The 22,716-nt window shown below is 41.1% G+C and overlaps 1 protein-coding gene across 2 annotated transcripts in view; it reads left to right on the top strand.

Annotated features, from left to right (window-relative positions):
* TBC1D9 (TBC1 domain family member 9) overlaps nucleotides 1-22,716 on the top strand; it is a 51,415-nt gene that overhangs the window by 6,359 nt on the left and 22,340 nt on the right. For both annotated transcript variants that reach the window (XM_083457084.1, XM_083457083.1), the window contains exons 2-6: nucleotides 12,267-12,377; nucleotides 16,140-16,258; nucleotides 17,616-17,844; nucleotides 19,677-19,938; nucleotides 20,911-21,118. In XM_083457084.1, the coding sequence (XP_083313210.1) occupies nucleotides 12,267-12,377; nucleotides 16,140-16,258; nucleotides 17,616-17,844; nucleotides 19,677-19,938; nucleotides 20,911-21,118 (929 nt within the window). The remainder of the gene's footprint in view (nucleotides 1-12,266; nucleotides 12,378-16,139; nucleotides 16,259-17,615; nucleotides 17,845-19,676; nucleotides 19,939-20,910; nucleotides 21,119-22,716) is intronic.

Below are 22,716 nucleotides of genomic sequence, written 5' to 3'. Positions count from 1 at the left end.
TTATGTTCTAGGTTAAATGAATGGCTAAAAGTCAATTAATCATGGTATTGTGAAAATGTTTTGAATTCATTGCTCTTTGCAATCTCCTTGTTTTTAATTGAATTTTAATTTGTTGTTGTGCAGTACAGCAGTATCTTTGTAGAGGCAGGGTTTACTGCTTTTGATCCTCACTGCGAAGAAGTAAGGATAGATTAACAAAGGAACTTTTCATCAGCATCTTTGCAGGATTCACATATATAGAAATGCTGCTGTGGCCTTCATAGTAACATTTACTATGGGAAGACTTAAATGTGTGATGTTCTGATGTGTTTTGGTATATTCTGTTGGAAGCCACTCTGAGTGGCTGGGGCAACCCCATCAGATGGGCAGGGTACAAAAACTAATTATTATTATTATTATTATTATTATTATTATTATGTGCCCAGGTGGTTTTGAAGAAGTTACTCTTTCTTGGCCTCAGTTGTCTAACTAGGCATAATGGTATTATAAGGATGCTTGTGCTAAAAATATTGTGCAGAAAATGTTAAATAAGACACAGTGCAGGATTTGCTTTCAAACATCAGATAGTGTTGGCTTTCACATCCATGCAACACCAACATTTTATCCTTGGATTTGAGGGGCTGCATTTTGGTAATAATTTTTTTTCAGTAGTGGGATATCTCAGGAGAGTTATCCATTTTACAAAGTAGTTATTACTTATCCTTCTTTTTTTAGACCAAATGTGTGGCCTTTTAAGCTAAAGGAAGAGGGAAGTTTTGGAACTCATAAGGGGATATTTAAAAAAATCTAACAGCCTATATTTCTACATTTTACTTTGCTGCATATTTTGTGATTTTAAATCTATTGGTGTTTTCTCACCAAAGAGTACTTGCCCCGGAAATTTCCTTGTTATACCCATTTTTTCCTTGTGCCATCAGCTATTGTAGATTTTTGACACTAAGTCATGTGGATGACTCTTCCTGTTATTATTATTGCTATTTAAATGAGTAAGCCTACTGACCATATGGCTTGTCTTGTGAAATGAAGGGAAAATTAGCAACCATAATACAGCCAGAAGGAAACAGCTGTTGTGATTTGTTTGTCTATTTCTTTTTAGTTTTCTTGATGCATAAGATTCCTTGGTGTAGAATAGATTTCAATCTCCCTGTGCTAAAAGGAAGTCAGTTAAAAGTTTGAAAATGCAATAATAGCATATCTGATGGGCTCAGAAAATTTCTAAATCCCACTCCTTTACAAGGAGAGCAGGAGGTATGTGTCAAGTCTTTGCTTATGCCTAGCCATGTATCCCATCCCTTGTCAATGTACATTTTGAGCTATGTAACCTGTACTCTGAGTTGCGTGCTGAGACCATGTTCTAATTTCATTAATAATTTGGGGATTTCCAAAGCATAGAGTCCAAGTTCTTCATTCAAGGGTGAGAGCCAGGACAATGTACTGGTTCTGTATAAGACAAAAAAGAAGAGCTCATGTATATCCCATGGTCCTTTGTCATTTTCCCTTGATGGAATACTTGCCGAACTTGCCAATCTGTCAGGAACAAATTGCTGAAATGAAAAACAAAACCATCAAAATATGTTGATAGGCAAGTGAAGACATGTTTAGCAGCAGCAGGCGTGACCTGGCACCAGAAAGGATTCATGCAAATATAATTATATGCATATAAAATATGCAGATTGAATGGAGCCACAGAGTTTTGAAAGTGCTCCAAAAATAACCTTTGGTGCTGGACAGAATTGCTTAATCGCCTTGGTTTGATGTCAGCAAGATATTCCTGTAATATGGGACTTGTTAGGTTCAGAACTGACTGGTTTTCTACCTGGAGGTTGCTGTACTGTTGGGGCAACTCTTTAGGCATGAAAAACTGCTGTTTTCAGTATACAGATGTAAATCTTTGCTGTTGTTAAGTCTCCTCTTAGTCATCCTGTTTAAATGTGTCAAATGTCAGAGGTGTGGACTTCAGCTACATTGCAACATGCAAGCAACACCAGCTTGGATGAGCATTTAATGCATTTTTGTATTGATTGTTTTACATTTTCTGGTTTTAATTGTTTTTATTTGTGGTATTTTTCTCTGGTTAAGTCACTTAGTAAAAAGAGACTAACGAATCAATATTAACAAATGGCAGCAACATCTTTACTTTCAGAATTGCCCCTTATGAATAAGTGAAACTCCTTCGGACTCTTCTTCTCCTTGTCCACTCCCAAATCCATTGTTGGGAGCAACTTCACTGGTTACCTAGGTGTTGTCTTTCCTGCTTGCAGGCATGAGCATGAATAAAAGCCTGGGGAGTACTTAAGAGCGTGTAAGCGAACATAATTAACTAGAAGATTCCATACTGCTGTATTTGGGGCAGTGTGTCTCTGAATACCGGTTGCTAGGGGATTCAAATGGGGATGATGCTGTTATGCTTATGTCCTGCTTGTGAGCATCCCTCAGACCTCTGGTTGAACACTGGGGATACAGGATGCTAGACTTAACAGGCCTTTGGTCTGATTCGGCAGAGCTCTTTCTTGTCTTGTTATTTTCATTTTTTCCCAACCACATCTAAAATAACCAGTCCATGATGCTGCTGAATAATTCTTTCTTCCCTCCTGCATTTATAACTTCCAGTGTTATTAAGGACATCTGTCCTTTCCTCCCAGTAGATAGAAATCTATCTATAGAAATACTGTATAGAGTTGGAAGGGACCCAAAGGGTTATCTCGTCCAAACAGAAGGAATCAATTGGTGAAGAACACTTGGCAACTTTTTTGGCAGTCATTTGCAGCTGTTCTTGGGCTTAGCTCTGTACTGCCATTTCCTGGCTGTGCTCCTTTCCAGTGAATATCCTGCAGTTGTAAAAGACTGGCATGCTTGAAGTGCCAGCATGCTGAATAGTCTTGAGTCAGGCCCTAATTTCCCTGCTGATTACTTCTTGTTCAAGTGCACTAACAGACAACATGGGAGTTGGGGAGAAGATTTACACTAACTCCACAATTTTTCTACAATTCTTGGTCAGAGATTATATCTTAATTGCAGCAAAGGTAAGTGGTGGGTTAGAGGGGAAAACAGGACACAATGTTAAAATTCTTAAGCCTGCAGGGTCTTTTGTTTGTTTGCATGCATTCTGGAGTATTTGCAAACTTGTTCAAGCTGCCCTACTGTGGCTTTTGAATTCTCTCTCCCCCCCCAAAAAAATTTTTATTATTCATTTTATAACACAAATAAAGAACACAAACAGAAAAACAAACAATACAAACAGATTCTTGTCTTATCCTTATTTTTCTAAACATTGTTAGGTGGGCTTCCCCAAGTCACACCTATCTGATTTTCATTTTACTTCATCTTTAGCACTTTACATATATCATAATTTTTAACCATCTTTTTTTTAATCACACTTACTTTAACCATAAAAAACTTCACATTTTACCACTTACAAATAATACTATTTTAAAATACACTATCTTCTACTTATAACCCCACAGCCTATATTCACTTCCAAAGCTATTCTAAGATTTAAATATTAACATTTTTTTTTTCAAATATTCCTTAAACTTCCTCCAATCTTCTTCCACCATCTCTTCTCTCTGGTCTCAGAGTCTTCCAGTGAGTTTGGCAAGTTCCATATAGTCCATCATTTTCATCTGCCATTCTTTGATAGTTGGTAAATCTTGTTTCTTCCAATTCTTCGCTAGCAATATTCTCGCAGCTGTTGTGGCATACAGAAAAAAGTAACATCCTTTTTGGGGATTTCATCCCCCACTATACCAAGTAAAAAGTCTTCTGGTTTCTTAATAAGTGTGTTTTTCAACACTTTTTTCAGTTCATTATAAATCCTTTCCCAGAAGTCTTTTACCTTGGGGCATGTCCACCACATGTGGTAAAAGGTTCCTTCTTTTTCTTTAGATTTCCAGCATTTATTATCATGAGTATGATGCATTTTTGCTAACTTCACTGGTGTTAAATACCATCTGTACATCATTTTCATCAAATTTTCTCTTAATACATTACAAGCTGTAAAGTTGATTCCTTTTTTCCACAATTTCTCCCAACTCACCATCATGATATTGTGCCCCACATCCCTGGCCCATTCAATGATTACAGGTTTCACTTGTTCATCTTTCGTATGCCATTCCAGCAATAAATTATACATTTACCCCAATGGAACAACACAACGGTTTATGATTTTCATATGCAATATGAGATACTTCCCAGTCTCCTTCCAGGTTGTTGATTCTCACTTGGGAACCTGAAATCTTGAAACACCCATAGCTGCTTCTTGGCATGTTTTGCTTCTTTGATAGAGGATCATTCAAGTATAAGAGAGTTTGCTGAGCTCATGCTTCCTGATGAGTAAATGTGCTCAGCCAGTGATATGATTACTCGCTTTTGTTGAGTACACACCATACATTTAAAGCACATGCCCCCAGCAAAAAATCATGGGAACTGTAGTTTAAGGGTGCTGGGAATTGTATGTCAGGTAAACTACAGTTCCTAGAATTCTTTAGGTGAGGGGAAATGTGCTTTAAATGTATGGGGTACTTAGCCCCCAGGCTTCCTCTCGCCTATGGCTGATTGAGGCACTTTAAAAAATCTTATGCACTGGGATTTTACATTCCTGGGCAGATAGCCAAGTTCACCACAACATTGCTTTGCCTTTCCACGAAGCCCTATATCAGTGGACATGTTCACTAAGCATGTTCCTATAAGACAGGGTGGGCAACTTATCAAATATAGTGAATTACGTCAGATTCCCTCCCCACCGCCATTATGTACCAAGATCAAATTGCAACCACAAAAGCTAGAAAATTACTTTTTACAATGAAAGCTGATATTCTCAGAATGCTAAATGAGTGCATTAGGTGCATGGAGCTCACTTGCAGACCACATGATGCAAAGCACTCAGAGGACCATCTCAGAATGCTGGGTATGCATATTTTTTTTGTTCTGTGCTTTCGTGTTTGTAAACTTATCTGTCAGGACTTTCAGGTTCTCTGAGGCTCATCATAGCACCGAGTCTCTCTCTTCTAAAAGTTTAAAGCAGTTGACCCTGAGGGAAACACCTTGCCAAACACAGCAGAGTTCGGCTAAAAAGGCTTTTCAACCCCCAGGGAACCTTATAAGGTGACTAGCGCTGGAGTATTCTTCGTGACAAAATCAGTCATGATTTTCTTTCCTTTTACCCCTATGTGGGCATCGCAAGACACACAGAGGAGCCTTGAGAGAGCAAAATGTTGGCACCTCAGTTAGACAGGAGGGAGTCAACCCAGATTTCCCTTCTGCATCTCCAGTTAGCCCTGCATGCCCAACCCCAACCCCCCAGCCACCACCTCTTCCTTCTGCTGGTCCTGCTCCCCTCCTTCCTTTCCACTAGTAGCTGCCTCTTTCTCCTCAGCCACTGGGTCCATTTGTGTCATTACAGGGAGTCTGTACCTAATGGCAACAGCTGGGGAACGATCTGCACAGCTTTCTATTATCTGTCTTGCGGTGGTAGGGGGTGGATCGAACACTACTTAGATATATTTAAAGATAAAGGGACCCCTGACCGTTAGGTCCAGTCGTGGACGACTCTGGGGTTGCAGTGCTCATCTCGCTTTAGTGGCCAAGGGAGCCGGTGTACAGCTTCCGGGTCATGTGGCCAGCATGACTAAACCGCTTCTGGCGAACCAGAGCAGTGCACGGAAACGCCGTTTACCTTCCTGCCAGAGCAGTACCTATTTATCTACTTGCACTTTGACGTGCTTTTGAACTGCTAGGTTGGCAGGAGCTGGGACCGAGCAATGGGAGTTCACCCCATTGCAGAGATTCGAACCACCACCCTACTGATCGGCAAGCTCTAGGCTCTGTGGTTTAACCGACAGCGCCACCCGCGTCCTGTCTAGATGTATTTAGAAAGCCATTTATTTAGAAATAGAAGCTGGGTTTCTTAAGGCCTACTGCTCTCTTCATTACTTTCATGAGTGGTCTATGGAAAAAGTTTGCCAGCTTCTGACAACTGTGAAAGGCACAAACACAGTGAGAGGGATGGCTACCATCCAGCAGCATCACCCAGGCATTTCCACTAGCTTCTGCCAATTTTATCCCTGACTTCAGCCGCCCAACTTCCACTGGCTTCCATCCGTGAATGTTGACTGGTTCACGCATGCACCCTTCACCTGGAGAGCGACCTCTTGAATGCATAATTCCCAGGCACACCACATCCAGAGGGTGACCTATGCCGCCTCTGAATTTACCCAGACACACACCATTTGTTTCAAACACATTCAAAGCTTGACATTTGCACAGACACATTCATTAATTGGCCATTCTCCATTCATTCACATATACACCCCAGCTTCTATCCACAAATAGCCACATAGTTTCTGTTGGTCTTCCAAAGGTGAATTTCAGCCAGTTTATACCCACAAATATCAGCCTGCTTCAGACTTGTAGCATCCACCAACATCCAAATACGAACTCCACCAGCTTCCACCCACCAACATCTGTCAGCTTCTGCTAGGTTCATCACCAGACAGCAGACAGCTTCTGGCTATGGATATCATCTGGTTTCAAGCCACAAAAACTTGCCTTCTTATTGATCCACATCATGATGCTGCTGGATGATTAGTTTGTTCCATCTGCTAGCTTGCCTTGTCGTGGAAGGGGACCACCCAGTGCTGAACACCACAGCTATTTCCCACTGTGTTCTCTTAGGGAAGTAAAACTACTTTTGCCTTGGTTTTCCCCTTCGTTTACCTTTATGTATCCACTCAGATGCCATGTTCTGTGTGACATCACAGGCAGTCCACAGCCAATGACAACAGCTGGGGAAGCATCATCATCATCATCATAACCTCAGCTCTCACAATGGTGAGCACAGCTCAGCAGTGATCTGTTCCTTTGCTTGTTTACTATTAAAATGTTCTGTTGCCCGTGTTGTACTGATATCAGGGAAAGGCACTGCTCTAGCTAAAGTTGAATTTATCAGTATAGCAATAAAACTGGTTAGTGGTGGGATGTGGGTCTGGGTGAGAAAGGTAACAGAAAAAGGAAGAAGAGTCTTGTATCATTTGTATGTGTACAGGTAAAAGGGAATCAGAATAGGTGTATATAACTGTGTGGTTTAATCAGAGTATAGTAGTGCTCTGTGTGTTGTGTTGTGTTGTGTTGTGTTGTGTTGTGCTGTGTCTGTGTTTTGTGTGCTTATGTTGGAGTTACCTGCCTATAGCAAAAAGCAATCTACTCCCTAAATGTGTGTGGAGTCATTTCTGTTCATATTTGCTTAGGAATGAGGCCTACCTTGTTCAGTGGGACTTACTTCCTTAAACTTTTACACAGAATTGCATCCCAGAACTTCATTCTCTTTTTCTTTTTTAGGTTGGCTTTTGTATTCCATTTCATGCCAGTGTGTTTTTAATGTCATTTTAGTAATGTTTTTGCTTTAGTTTGAGATTTTATGGTGTTTGTATTTGGGTCGATTTTATTTGTTGTTTGTTTGTACTTCAAGTCTACCATTCACCAAAAAAAAAAAAAAAACCACACACCAACCCCACATTAAAATAAATCAAACAAAAAAAATGAAACAAAACAGCAGCACAGAGCAGCAGTGCACAGCAATACAGGATTATTGTATTTACCTGTACATTTTACCGACTATAAAAACTGGCCAGAGGACTTTGGCTGATGGGAGATCTAAATATAGCATAAAATAAATAGAAATCAAAGGTGGGGTTGGAAATTGTGCTCCTTTTTATAGCTGAATGTATGTGCAGATGAGAGATGAATCTCCTTTCCCTTAGCTGTATCACTGTGGCTACTTTGCTACCTAATACAAACTGGGCTGCGGGGGGGGGGGGAATCATATGGAACACAGAACTTTGAGTTTAACTAGATCCACTCACCTGTGTGCTGTGTTCTGTTGAACCATAATAATTTAATAATAATAATAATTTATTATTTATACCCCGCCTATCTGGCTGGGCTTCCTCAACCACTCTGGGCGGCTTCCAGAAAAATATTAAAATACTGTAGTACATCAAACATTAAAAGCTTTCTTAAACAGGGCTGCCTTCAGATGTCTTCTAAAATAGACAAAATAATAGACCCCTTCAGTTTTGTATCTAAACAGGGCAGATAGAATAAGCATAGCTTACCTGGCTTTGGGAAGGCAGAGCCAAGAGCTGAGGGGTTGGGGCAGTGGCGTAGCGTGGCTTGTCAGCACCCGGGGCAAGGCAAGTAATTTGCGCCCCCTAACCCATGGATTTGCGCCCCCTAACCCTAACCCCCAGATGTTGTGCCCGATGCGCCCGGCCCCCCCTGCACTCCCCACGCTACGCCACTGGGTTGGGGCAGGTTTCAAATGTTGCCAAGGGCTGCTAAAAAGGGCCTTGGGGGCTACATGTGGCTCTTGGGTGCCATGTATTGGACCACCCTGCCCTAAATGCTGGAGATAATGGTTCTAGCCTCCTTCCACTACAAACTAGCTTCTATGTGCAGGGATTTGTCTTCTGATTATTGATAATTATTATTTATGGAAGAGCATTTTAAAAAGTGGTACAGTCCACAAATAGGTTTTCCACTGATATTTCTTATTAAATGGCATTTTAAGTAGAGAAAGAGATGCATTGAGTTTTGTTGTTCTCTATCAGCCTCCAGATGGCCAAGCTATAAAAGGGGATTAATTATCCTGCATATGTGAACACAGAGTCTTTGTCTTAGCTCACTTCATATTTTTTTTTTTTCTGTTTTGCATATGCCATGAGTTCTCTCTCTCCCATTGACTCACTGATGACCCCTGGGATAGTCTCATCTGTAAAATGGGCCATTTTCCTGGGAAGGGAAGGAAAATTTACTATACATTTCCTATGATTTCTAGTTGTATTTTGATAGGGATCATATTGCATGATGGCATGGAACTTGTGAGGATTTACAGTGCAGATTTCGCTTACAAGGAATAGTTTTATGCTTCAGGAGTTTTGTGAAAGAAAGCTGTATTCAGTCTCTTCAGTATAGAGAATAAAACTCAAGCCAAGCTGTATTAATCAAGTATCTTTTTTTAAAAAAAAAAAAGTATTCCTGATAAACCTACAAACAGGTTAAAAACTGAGAGAACTGATCTTTTTAATCCATTGCTGGGGGGGGGGGTGACTTTCTGGCAGATTTTCTCATTCCCCAGTCTTGATGGCAGCTGAGGGCAAATGCCTGCTACTATTTCAGCAATAAATGAAAAGAAAACAGGTTTAGTAACTAAATCACACGATTGTGCAATAAACTACTAACTACCTTGTTTAAATCTGAAAAAGTAAATGTATTAGTTGGTAGTAGTAAACATGTATAGGACTGGGAGAAAAGTGTGGTCTCCTGAAAATGCCTACTCCAATCTTATACACACTGATTTGTGAGTAATGCCCATTAAATTTAGTGACTATGGTTCATGGGATGCAGCTGGTAATTAAGGCTGTGTCTGCCCTTGGGTTGCCATTTTCTTGCTGGTTCTATTTCTGCCTCCCAGCTGCCATTTTGTAATTTACTCTGCTGGGGGATGCCAGGTCTCTGGTTAAAGAAATAAAATAAAATTGCACGACGGGGGGAGAGAAAGCAGTTGTTTCTGTTAAGTATTGTTAAAATGTCACTTGGGAAAGAAGTATGATGTAATATTTAAAGGCTCAAGTCTTGATAGCTTTTTCTAAAGTCTAGCAGATTTGTAGTCCAAGCCTTGCTTTCATTCTCAGTGTGAAAGGAAAGAGTTGGGTTTCTGCTGTGGCGGATCAGGCTGTTAATGAAGAAATCTTCACTTTTGGAATTTGGCTAGTATTCAATGCAATTCGTAACTAATTACAATGTGTTAAGCATTGTCTCTTTGGAGAGCTGTTACTTGAGAAGATTTCCAACAAGCTAAAAGTTGCATCCTCATTTTTGAAGTTCCCAGTTGTGATTAACCTTATTGCATGAAATTGTAATGTCCCTAGCCTTCGGAGCACTTTCCACTTTCCACTGTTGCAATGGGAGTCTTTTTAAAAAAATTGTTCGTTGCGGGTTGGGGGGCTGATAGTTCGAAATAATCATTAAGTCTTCAAGTCATTAAGACTTGAATTACACGATTGTGCAATAAACCTATGCATCACTAGCACATAACTGTACATGTGCTTTTGGTTTGCCAAGCTACAGTAGCCTTGGTTGAAAGAAATAGGGACCCCCTAGATTAAAGTCACTTGAGTAAAAGTCATAAGAACCACAACATAAACCATTGTGGATTTTGTTGTTGCTCTTGGTTCTACTGACCTCCTATGAATTATCACCTGACAGAGACTTGACTCCAAAGCTGACACATTATGGTGGCAAGTATGACCAGTTTTCCAGGAAGCATAATACTGTATATGACTGGATTTTACTCTTGAATGTAGCAATATATGTAGCTGAATAGTTCTTCAGTCAGTCTAAAAGCAACAAAAAATGAGGGAATATCAGACTTCTGTGATCCACAACCCATTTTCCTCAAAATGAGAAAGTTTGCAAACTATGATACTCAAATCATGAAATAATACTGTTTTAAAAATCTCATTCTGTTTTGAACTTTCATCAGTTCCACTGTAAGTTATGCATTGCCCTATGCCAAGAATTCCATGGCAACTGTGATGCCTTGCAATGGTACCATATGATGAATAGAAAAACCTGACTGTTCCTAGCATGCAACTGCATGTGATATGGTTTTCATAACTTTAAATGTGTTTACCTAAGCACCAATATAGTAGTGTTTGGAGTAAATTGTGTATTGCCAGTTGAAGCTAGTATATTAAATCTCTGATGTCGTGCGTTTACATGTTTTGGATCCATGTAATCAGACATATTTCATGGTAAGGTATGTTTCATTCATAAATGTTAACCAGGCGTCACTGGGGGTGGGGGGGATGAAATATTTAGGGGGTGTAAAAGATTTTTGTATTATCCAAGTAAAGCAGGGTCCTGGAAATAGGTGGTGGAGGCCTTGAAACAGAAGCAGATTTGAATTTCTCACACCAAAAGAAACCCACATTTTTAAGGCCCTCTCATGGAAGAAATTTGCAATAATTAAGTTTCACCCCCTAAAATGGTATTCCTTGCTGTGGCGTGTCAGATAGCTGCCGCACCTGCTACTCCTTCCTCTCCCTCTCCCAGGACGATGTCTATAAAGGCACATTGCAAAGGTCTCAGACAGTCCTGAGTTGAAACGTCCATCCCTTGTCCTGTACCCAACTGTGCTAAGGCTGCCTCTGATGCTGATTGCTCTGCAGAGAATATGCATCAGAGGAAGAGCTGGTTCTTGAATACATTTTCAGCTTGACAAGAAAATGTTTGGGAAAGCGCTCACTGAAGCATTTTCTTCATGCACAACAAAGGCTGAAGAAGGGACAAGCAAGGTCAATGTCTCAAATTATGCTCAATTATTTATTACACTGTGCTCTTATACGAACAGAGTGTAGTTCAATATGTTAACGCCACACAGGCTACACCTCCCTCTTATTGACTGAGACTAAAAACAAAAGGGGGTAGAGGGCTAATGGGTATGAATAGAGGAGTGGAGAGATTACTTACTCCTGGCCAAAGGACTATGAACAGATGCATTTCCAGAGGAGAGAGATCAACCGAGTGCCTACTAAATGTTTCATTTTAATTACGTGGAGAAATTTCTAATGCTGGTTTGCAGTCTGTAGTAACTGGAATGTGGCTATGTCTCTGTGTTGGTGGCGGTGTTTAAAAACATTATTTTGAGCTATAAGGAAAATCCCAAATGTGAACCAGGATGTGGCGAGGCATGGCTATCTCATAAATTATAAGGCTGAGAAATGACCTGTGACTAGTTAACCATTCAGATTGTGTATGGCCCGAAAGGTTTTGTGATGACTGGGTAAAATTGTGACAGATCAAACAAAGAGCCAAGCAGTTAAGTTCTAGAAGAACTGATTTTAGTCAAAAGGGTGGATCTAAAGAATGGTGAATAGAAGAAGTAAGTTAGCTACCACTGCTGTTAAGCACTTGTTTAAGCACTAGGAGAAGAGTTCAGTCAGTCAGTGACCTGGTTACCTATATAAACTTGCCTTTCATGCTGATTCTCTTGTTAATTTTGTCTCTTTCAAATTGCTCAGATTAGCACTTTAGTTTCACATCACCCAATCTAAGGACAGTCTAGTCACTGTATCTCTCAGATATTAAATATATCTTTCTTACCTGTTTTTTTTTAAAGGGCTGGAATGTTCTGTAAAGTTCATGTATCCATGTCTACCTCAAGACAGCAGTACTGTTCACCACTGAATTCCTTTCCCTCTCCCTAGGTCTTCTTGTGGGAACTCTTGATGTTGTGCTGGATTCAAGTGCAAGGGTAGCGCCATATCGAATTCTATACCAGGCTCCAGACTCTATGATATACTGGACTATTGCCTGTGGTAAGTATTTTAATAGTGGCTAAAATTACCAGTTTCTTAGAGGACTGGATGTTCTGTGTACAGTGGTACCTCTAGTTATGAACTTAATTCGTTCCAGAGATCCGTTCTTAACCTGAAACCGTTCTTAACCTGAGGTACCACTTTAGCTAATGGGGCCTCCTGCTGCCGCTGCAGCGCCAGCACACAATTTCTGTTCTCATCCTGAGGTAAAGTTCTAAACCCGAGGTACTACTTCCAGGTTAGCGGAGTCTGTAACCCGAAGTGTTTGTAACCCGAGGTACCACTGTAGTTCATAGGAGTACTGAATTGCATACTGTCTTGATGGCAGGCATCCCCTCACTTACATGGAGCCCCCACATGAATAAGTGAAATGACACAAAGTGGGGGGCACCCCACTTTGATAGGGAGGGTCCACAGGGAGGAGAGAGAGAGAGAGAAACTCATGTGTGCCGCTGGGGCTGCTGCCTGGAAGTCACTAAGAGCCATTACTTGGCCGGTCCCAAGCCTTCTCTGGATCGGAGCTCTGAATGGCGTGCCTTCCCTCCTTTCCAGGAAGGAAGGCCAATTTATTTATTTATTTTGCGGTGACCCATATAAACGTCTTCTGGGAGTGGAAGGCGTGTAAATGAGGGGGTTGCCTGTACATTGGTACCACAGGTTAAGAACTTAATTCATTCTGGAGGTCTGTTACTAACCTAAAACTGTTTTTAACCTGAGGTACCACTTTAGCTAATGGGGCCTCCCGCTGCCACCGCGCCACCGCACAATTTCTGTTCTCATCCTGAAGCAAAGTTCTTAACCCAAAGTACTATTTCTGGGTTAGGGTTAGGGTTAGGGTTACCGGAGTTTGTAACCTGAAGCGTCTGTAACCTGAGGTACCACTATACTGTGTGATGACATCGTACTTGAGTAGCAGGTCATTTATGAGATCCAGGCCCTGAAATGCTAAAAAGTCATTTCCCATTTAATCTTCTGTAACTATCAGACTGGGCGATTAACTCCATCAAAGTTTTTGTCTATAATATGAAATTGCTGTTACTGGATTTTATCCAGATTTACTCATGCTTAGATTAGACCAACTGAAAGCAGTGGGTACAAATTAGTCGTGACTAAACCCCATTGATTTGTATAAGTGTACTCAAAGCACGGCTGAGTCTGGATCCAACCCATTGTGTTGCATTGTAGCCTGTTGTAATCTAGTGAGATTATATTGAGCAATGGCTGTGGTCTATTGTAGATGTAATACTGTCAAACTCTTAAGACACTTAAGAACAGGATACCAAGATGTGTACAGATACCATTCCCACATTTCCTCTCTTATGTGGAATTTTTTGCTCCCTTTCCTTGTAAGCATTGATTATGACAAGGGTAATAAACTCTGGCTAGTATTAGCTATTTTGACATTGTTGCAGTTTTATGTAACGATCAGCGCCCATTGGGGGTGATCAACATGGCGATCAGCACCCATTGGGGGCCATTGGTGTGGTGATCAGTGTCCAGGGGGGCAGGGCAGCGATCCACCCAGGGGGATTTTGTCACCCCCCTCAGGGATGACACCTGGGGCACACCGCTCCCACCGCCCCCCTTCCTACGCCCCCTGTGTGCAGGTACAGGTGGGCCATACTTTTCATTAGATAATGTGTCTCTTACATTCCTTTTATGAAAATATATTTGAGTGCCCCAATTGTCCTTCCCATAACAGAATTGCTAGTGGAAAGAAGGGAACAAAGCTGAGAAATATTAGGTTTTTTTTATTTTTTGGAAAAAATAATAATACATTCCTGTTTCAGAATAAATTCCTGAGAATAACAACAGTAACAACAAAAAGTTTTGAAGTGTGACGGCAGTTGTATCCATATTTAGAAATAGTGAATAGTAACCTCAGCTTTAATAATCCATATATAAAAAATAATTCAGATGATGACTGCAGAACAGATACTGTGATGGTAATGGCATGGTAACTCTGCATTTTATTGCTCCACAGGAGGCAAGACATCATCATTTTGCATCTCTCTGGCGATTTTAAGTGCATTACCTATATGTTGTGTTATGGCTCTTTTGTAGGTGTGTAAAAAGCTATGGAAAGAATAACTCGGTCTTTAAAGCCACATCCGGAGTTATAACAATACAATTTCATGCAGTAATTGCAAGCAAAGCCCAACATGATGATCACATATGGGCCTTTGCTGCCGCTGTTTAAATTATGTAGGCTCTCAGAAATGATTTGTGTTGAAAAGGCAGAGCAGAAATGCCAGGCCTCCCTGGAAGCTGCAGAGAATGATCTCATTCCTCATCAGCCGAGCTGTGCTGGAGATAAGCTTATGCTTGCAATTCCCAGGAAATCATTTCACTACTGTGTTAGCTTTCTAATTTTGTGGCTAGGAAATAATTGATTTGCACGTACCTATGCCTTCCTGGCACTGTCGTAGCAAGCTCTTGAGTGATTTATATAATATGTACTGTATAACTTCTATTCATTCAGGAGTTCAGTGTAATCTATGGGCATAATTCTGTTGACATGAATCACTTAAATCCCATTGATTATAATAGGAGGGAGTTAAGCCCACTTTCTTAGTAAGTCCACAAATTATTTTAGCCTTTGGGGGGCTAGCAGAGGATGGACTATGAGCTTTCTCCCTCCCCTAGCAGTACACTGTATTTTACCTTGGACACAGAGGATGGGGGTTCTGTTTTCTGACATGCTCCATGGTTTCTATGCTGGATTTAAATGAGGGATGGAGCACTCACCTGCATGAAATTCATTGTCTGCCAGACCTAGCAGGCAAGTACTTAAATGCAAGACTAAGTGAGGTACACACTTAAATGTATCTGATTAAATTGTACCCTATTTACAGAAAGTATTTGCAGGGCAATTATTTCCAAAACTAGAAGAGGGAGCTTAGAGGTCTGTCCTCGTTTCTACTTTTGGGTCAGGGGGAAGAGACAGTGCTGCCAAGTTACAATAATGTTCTAACTTCTATAATGCCATTTAGAAGTGACTCTAAATTATTACCATTCTAGGAGAAAACCAAGGGCTCAAGGATAAGCAGAAAAATTAGTTTGCATAAAACTGCCAGTCCACAGATCATGTAGGCCCAGTTGTTAAGATCATTTGGCCCCTGAATGCCGCTCTCATCTCTCCTATACTTTCATGCCCCTGGAAGGAAACTCACAAGCTTTCACTTCCTGTTTCAAACAAACCACAGTTTCCCACGTTATCCAAGTTCATATAACTCTGTTTTGTTTTAAACTATGAGTAGTAAGAACAAGCCAGGATCACACTATGGTTTCATTTCCTGCCTTGTTTGGAAAGTATAGGCAAACTACACACCCTCAAGTTCAGACCTCATGAGGAACTGTGATTTGTTTAAGACAGGAAGTGAAAACTTAGCAAGGCGTGCTAAGGAGGGGAGGGAATGTACAGTTAAGTATGGAATATGGGGTTGTGACGTGATGGAAACCAGAGCGCACGGAAATGCCATTTTCCTTCCCGCCCCAGCGGTACTTATTTATCTACTTATTTATTTATCTTGTTACAACTGAAGTGGGCCATGGTGTTCTGTTGAATTAAATTACTCTTCTGTGCTGGTTTGCTTTAAAATGCAGAGTATTCTCTTTGTTGGGTTTGTTTTGTTTTGTTTTGTTTTGGTTATCCAATAAACATACTGTTGCACACCTATCCATAAATATATTTATTTATTTTTGCTTTATGATGATCAAATTACAGACATGATCTAGCAATTTATCCTGTTCTTGTCTTAGGTTGTTCAAGGAAAGAAATAACTGAGCACTGGGAATGGCTTGAACAGAATTTACTACAAACTCTTTCGATCTTTGAAAATGAAAATGACATAAACACATTTGTCAAAGGAAAAATACAGGTAGTGTATATATATTGTCAGCACAGTTAATTATCCTCATGACCAGGAAAAAAACTATTATGCAAGCTTGTCCTTTATACTTGATTTGCTGGTTTGTGTACTTCTCTGTTTTGGTAAGCACAGATTCCAGTGAGCTTCATTATCTAGTTTGAGGAAGCAGGCATCAGTGGAAACAGACACATTGGTATTATCAAGTTGCATAGATAAGGGTGAGATCACATAACTATCTTCAGGTTTGTCAAGGGACTTATGCTGGCCACGTGGAATTCCAGAATTTTTATCTTGTAACAGCACAACACCTCCCCATCAACACATCACTCTTTTTTTTCTTTTTAATCTTTTGCAATCAGTTTACCAAAGCAGGTTTACCATGTGGCTTGTTTGAGAGGGAGTAAGGCCAGGTCCTTTCTTAGCAGAGAATATCTAGTTTGTTTGGTAGTTTGGGAAATCCATATGGCCAAGATCTAATCTCTTGAGATGCCCTGTGTAGGTTAGATTTAACAGTTGAGGTTTTGTCTTGCAGCACTCTCCTCTTTGTTGCTTTGGTAACTTAGAATAGCAAAGAGCCTTGTGATATCTTAAAGGCTAAAATCGATAACACGGCAACACAGCTGAAATGACAAAAGCTTTTGTTTGTCTTTAATATGCCACCATTTGTTTGGCAACAAACTAACATGGCTATTCCTCTGGAAATTGTTAGTGTGATTTATGTGCATCCTGTGGTTTCTGAAGGCAATAGAACAGCCTTTCCCAACCTTGGGCCCCCAGACTTTCTTAGACTGCCATCACCCCTCACCACTGGCCTGATGAGAGTTGTAGTCCAACAACAACTGGAAAGACTCCAATGGAACATATGGACCAGGGGTGTGGCCTTGCAGAAATTGCTGGACTACAGCAGTGGCAGACTTTGGGCTTTCAAATTTCAGCAGCACCCTGTGCAATGCCAAAATTCAGTGCCCCCCACCTCTTGCTTACTGTTTTACACCATTGTTGTGGTATCCTCTCAGCTCAGCGCCCATTGCAGGCAAACTGGTCACGCTTTCCTAAATCCACCTCTAACATCTGCTCTCATTATCCTTGACCATTAGCCATGCTGGCTGGGGCCTATGGGATTTCCAGCCCAACAATATCTGAACAGCTATGGATTCCCCAACCCTGATGCAGACTCATCTTGTCATTCTGCTAATTTGACTACAGCCCCATGTCACTGCAGTATGCCAGTTGGGTTGCATACTCAAAATGTGTTCTCTTCCTCTCCCCAAACCTTTTCTTTTTTTAAATGCTGGAATTTTGAACTCCATAGCACACATATATTTTGGGGGAAAGCCAAACTGTCCTGTCTGATCTTCTGCTTCAGGGCATCATTGCAGAATTTAACAAAATTAATGGTATCAAGGAGGATGACGACACTGAAAAATTTAAGGAAGCCATAGTGAAATTCCACAAACTCTTTGGGATGCCGGAGGAAGAGAAGCTGGTGAATTACTACTCCTGCAGTTACTGGAAAGGGAAGGTGCCTCGTCAGGGCTGGATGTATCTCAGCATTAACCACCTCTGCTTTTATTCCTTCCTCATGGGACGGGAAGGTATGAATGAGAGACTTCCGTTTCTATTGATCTTTGTGTGTGTGTTTTGAAGTTGGTGGTTTAGAACGATACACATAGTCATTGTTGGTAGACTTGATGTAGTGCAGGAACTGGCAACAGCACATGGACCACTAAACTATGTTTTATCCTTCTAGTTAGAGTTGCCCATTCATTTTAAGTGTCACTTATGTGGAGACCTGAAACATTCTGGCTTTAGGCTTAGTGTTACGGTGGCAATATATGATGCCCCAGAAGTATGGCAAGGGGGCAAAGTGTCCCTTCCAAAAACTGATCATGTTGAAGAAAGCCTGCTGTCACATCCTCATGGATGTTGAGCAGAGGGAAAAGTGGCCTGATGGTCTGAAGTGGCTGTGCTTAATCCTTATTTGAATGAGTTTTCATTGCTCAGGTTTAAGAAATAGAAACTGGGTGATGTATTTGTCAAGGAGTGGAAGCAATATATAAGCAGTGATTACAGACAAAAGCGCTAAATTGTATACAATTGAGTTTGTTCATAAACAATTTTAGTTTCTGCCTCAGGGCAGTTGGTGATAACTCAGGCACACACACATTCACAGAACCGTCACCATTTGTGTGGTCACTCTCTATAAGATGTTTACAGCTTTAAACTGCAGAGCTATCTGATTAATGGCACCTTGCCTGACGAGCAGTCTACTCATCAACATCCTACTGCCAGGATAATTACAGACATTCTTACTTCCTGAATCCATCATAAGATTCACAGCAGTGGGGAACCTGTGGACTTAACATGTTGTTTGATTCAAAATTCCCAGCCGCAGACAGCATGCCAAGTGGTCAGGGATGATGGGAGTTGGAGTCCATACACGCCTGGAGGGCCTCAGGTTCCCCATTCCTGTCTATAGTGTCTTGTGGTGTTTTTGCCTATAGTGGATTAAGTTACTGCATGGAGCCCTAGTACTAATTTATTGTATGTCTCATACTTGTTTTTCCTCTTCCAACACTCTGGACTGATTAGAAGGAGGTTTCATTCTAGTGTACATTGAGTGTAGGGACAGCTGGCTGATAGGAGAACATAAGCACATATTGCTCTTTCTGTAGTCCAGACAGATGCCTCCAGGAAGCTTACAAGCAAGGCATGAATGGGATAGCCAGTTCCTGTTGCTTGTGCACAGCAACCTGGCATTCAGTGGTTATAATGCTGTTGTACTTGGTTCCAGTTAACTATATTGACTATTAATTGTAGAGAGTCTGATCTTCTTTGAGCTTGGGCTAGTTCACTTTTATATGGGGTGAAGCACAGCAAGCCCAAACAAAGCAGCAGGCTCTTGCTCTCTCCCTCTTATCCTCCCTGGAAGGAGGAATTGCTAAGTTGACTTCCATTTTCAAAGGATCTCAGCCTTAGAATGATGTGTGAACCAACCAAAGATGGTTAGTTGTACAAGCTAGTCGAACAATCCTGTTTGTTCACCCATAGCTTGAAGTTGGCTTGTTTGCAAACTAAACATTGGTTGTGTAGAGTTTTGCTTTTTTAAAAAAGAGAGATTATTTGAAACTGAAAGTGTGCATGGCAGAATTCTTAATTATTGTTGTGTTTCTGACAAAACGGACCCACTAGCACCAAGTGCAGCACTGTACTGAGGCTGCAGTCCTAAACACAATTAAAATGGGGGGACCACTGAAAGTAGTGAAACTTACTTCTGCATAAACATGCACTGTAGAGCCCTGAAACAAGATAATGGTATAAGTGCATAGTGCTGTTGAAAAGCTTGCTGTTTTATCACCAGTGGTTTTTGGATTTGAAAATGTTGAGTGGTCTTGTTCTCTGCTTACTCTTGATTTCTTTTCATTAGCCAAGCTAGTCATCCGGTGGGTTGACATCACCCAGCTTGAGAAGAATGCGACTCTGCTTTTACCTGATGTGATCAAAGTTAGCACAAGGTCCAGTCAGCATTTCTTTTCAGTCTTCCTCAACATCAATGAAACTTTTAAGCTAATGGAACAACTTGCCAACATAGCCATGAGACAGCTCTTGGACAATGAAGGCTTTGAGCAAGACAGGTCATTGCCCAGACTTAAAAAGAAGTCCCCCAAAAAAGTTTCTGCACTAAAACGGTAGGTTTCAAAGTCACTGTATTCACATATATCCCTGTATTTCAAAGCTCTGTATACAATAGCCCTGTCAAAATAACAACATTCTACAATGGACTGTTATAGGCCCTTTGACCTTAGTAGAATGTAGTTAGAATTAAGCATGTAAAGACTGAAGCTGTTTGAAATGGAGACTAAGGACTGGTGCAGAAGGTAAGGGCCTTTTTCTACGGTGGCACCCTGACTTTAGAATGCTCTCCCCAGAAAGAGGCATATCAGGTGCTTGACACTACAAGCTTTTTGTTACCAGATGAAAACCTTCCAGGTGTTTTAAACACCTCCTGAACTTGATTGAAGCTGGGGAAAGTCCTCCTCACCCAGCAAAGAAAACCAGTGGGCTTCTGAAGGAAGAATGGAAGGCTTCATCCTTCATCCAGTGGCTTCTTACATTACCATGCTGGCCTCTTCCTGTGCATCCAGTATAGAAAAGAAAAGGGCTTGTGGTGGAGAGAAGGAGCAGGCCCTCCGTCAATGGCAGTCCTCTTTGTTTATATGCACAGGAGGCAAAGCTTCATCCTGCATGGAAGTGCATTGGCACGATAAATAAGGAGGAGGAGTAGAAGGAATGCAGGGAATGCTCTGTTCTTCCTCCACCAACCTGCTGTGTTGCAACTTTTTTTATTAGCCTGCTTTTTACTCATAAGGGTAAATAAAGAGAGCCAGCTGTCCTCTTATAAGTAAAAAGCAGACGAATATTGCAGCCTAGTGACTTTAGTGGTGTAATTTATAAGGCTGTCAGAAAGCACGAATATAAATGAAGCATACGAACATCAGCACTGCTATGACAGATTTCTCCCATAGAGTATCATTTCCTGGTGTTTTATTTGTGCTTGTGCAGAATTAATTTACAGTGTACATTTATCTAATCTGTTGAAGACATACGCATGCACATTGAATTTTAATATGAACAATGAAACTTTAAACTGCTCACTTCAGGGATCTTGATGCCAGAGCAAAGAGTGAACGGTACCGTGCTTTGTTCCGGCTTCCGAAGGACGAAAAGTTAGATGGACATACCGATTGTACCCTCTGGACTCCATTTAACAAAATGCACATCTTGGGTCAGATGTTTGTGTCTACAAATTACATCTGTTTCACTAGCAAGGAAGAAAACCTGTGCAGCCTCATCATCCCTCTACGAGAGGTGGGTATCAAGTCCGGCCATTTTAATTATACCATGTAAGTCAAGTTCGGGACGCGGATGGCGCTGTGGGTTAAACCACAGAGCCTAGGACTTGCTGATCAGAAGGTCGGTGGTTCGAATCCCCGCGACAAGGTGAGCTCCCGTTGCTCGGTCCCTGCTCCTGCCAACCTGGCAGTTCGAAAGCACATCAAAGTGCAAGTAGATAAATAGGTACTGCTCCGGTGGGAAGGTAAACGGTGTTTCCGTGTGCTGCTCTGGTTCGCCAGAAGCAGCTTAGTCATGCTGGCCACATGACCCAGAAGCTGTACGCCGGCTCCCTCGGCCAGTAAAGCGAGATGAGCGCCGCAACCCCAGAGTCGGCCATGACTGGACCTAATGGTCAGGGGTCCCTTTACCTTACCTAAGTCAAGTTCACGGGCTCCTTAGCTTCCAGGGAGCATCTCAGCAATGAACTCCATTGCTTGCTTAGTATAATTTACAACAAACTGGCACTGTCTCTGCATTAGGATCCCTCCATTTCTGGTCCTGTTATTATTATTATTAGTAGTAGTAGTAGTAGTAGTAGTAATAGTAGTAGTATAAGTCATACATAAAAAGGACCTGTTGGGAAGTTTGCTGGGATTTGCAAGTGGGGAGAGTGTTCAGGTCCTGTTTGTGAACTTCCCATAGACATCTGGCTGGTCACTGTAAGAACAGGATGCTGGACTAGATGGGTCATTGGCCTGATCAAGGGCTACTTTCATGTTCTTAGGAAGGACTATTAAAACACTTTCCCTTTTAATTGGAAATATGCATTGTTAATGTGGCTCTCTTGCATTATGGACAGATCTATAGCTTATATAAAGGAAGTAAGAACCTGGTTGGGAGAAGTATTAAGACAATATCATTTAAGTAACTGAGACATAGCTGCTGATATTTCAATACAATTTAATAGGATATGTTAAATGAAAGGGAGGATGGCAACAAATTACCCTTTCTGCTAATGAAACATTAAAACTCTGTAATAATTCTTGACCATAGATCATTAAAATAAAAAACCCTGCAAACTGAAACTAAAGCCTCTGTACATTGAAACTCCTATTATCCTGAAGTGCCTAATGCAATTTTTATTGCTTCTGATAAGCTATCTGGAAGCAGTGGTTTAAAGCTTTTTAAAACTTTTCTTTATGGTCTTCAGAAGGGTCTTTGAGCATACTGTTTTCATTTCTAACTAATGCACTGTTCCTGAAATGAAAATTTCACAACTACACACACACACACACACACACACACACAGAGAGAGAGAGAGAGAGAGAGAGTGTTACACAGTTAATTGTACATGAGCCAATGTTAAGACTTAGGAGCAGGACCATATCTCAGAAATAGAACAATATTTCACATACAGAAGGTCCTTGATTCAGTCCCTCTCATCTCTAGTTAAAAGTGTTCAAGCAGCAGATGATAATGAGAGACTGTGTCAAATCATTGCTATTCAGGATAGGCAATACAGTGGTGCCCCGCAAGACAAATGCCTCGCAAGATGGAAAACCCGCTAGACGAAAGGGTTTTCCGTTTTGGAGGTGCTTCGCAGGACGAATTTCTCTATGGGCTTGCTTTGC

Source organism: Podarcis tiliguerta (assembly GCF_965153285.1).
Source record: "Podarcis tiliguerta genome assembly, chromosome: 9".
Classification (NCBI taxonomy): domain Eukaryota; kingdom Metazoa; phylum Chordata; class Lepidosauria; order Squamata; family Lacertidae; genus Podarcis; species Podarcis tiliguerta.
This window is presented reverse-complemented; position numbering and strand designations above follow the sequence as displayed.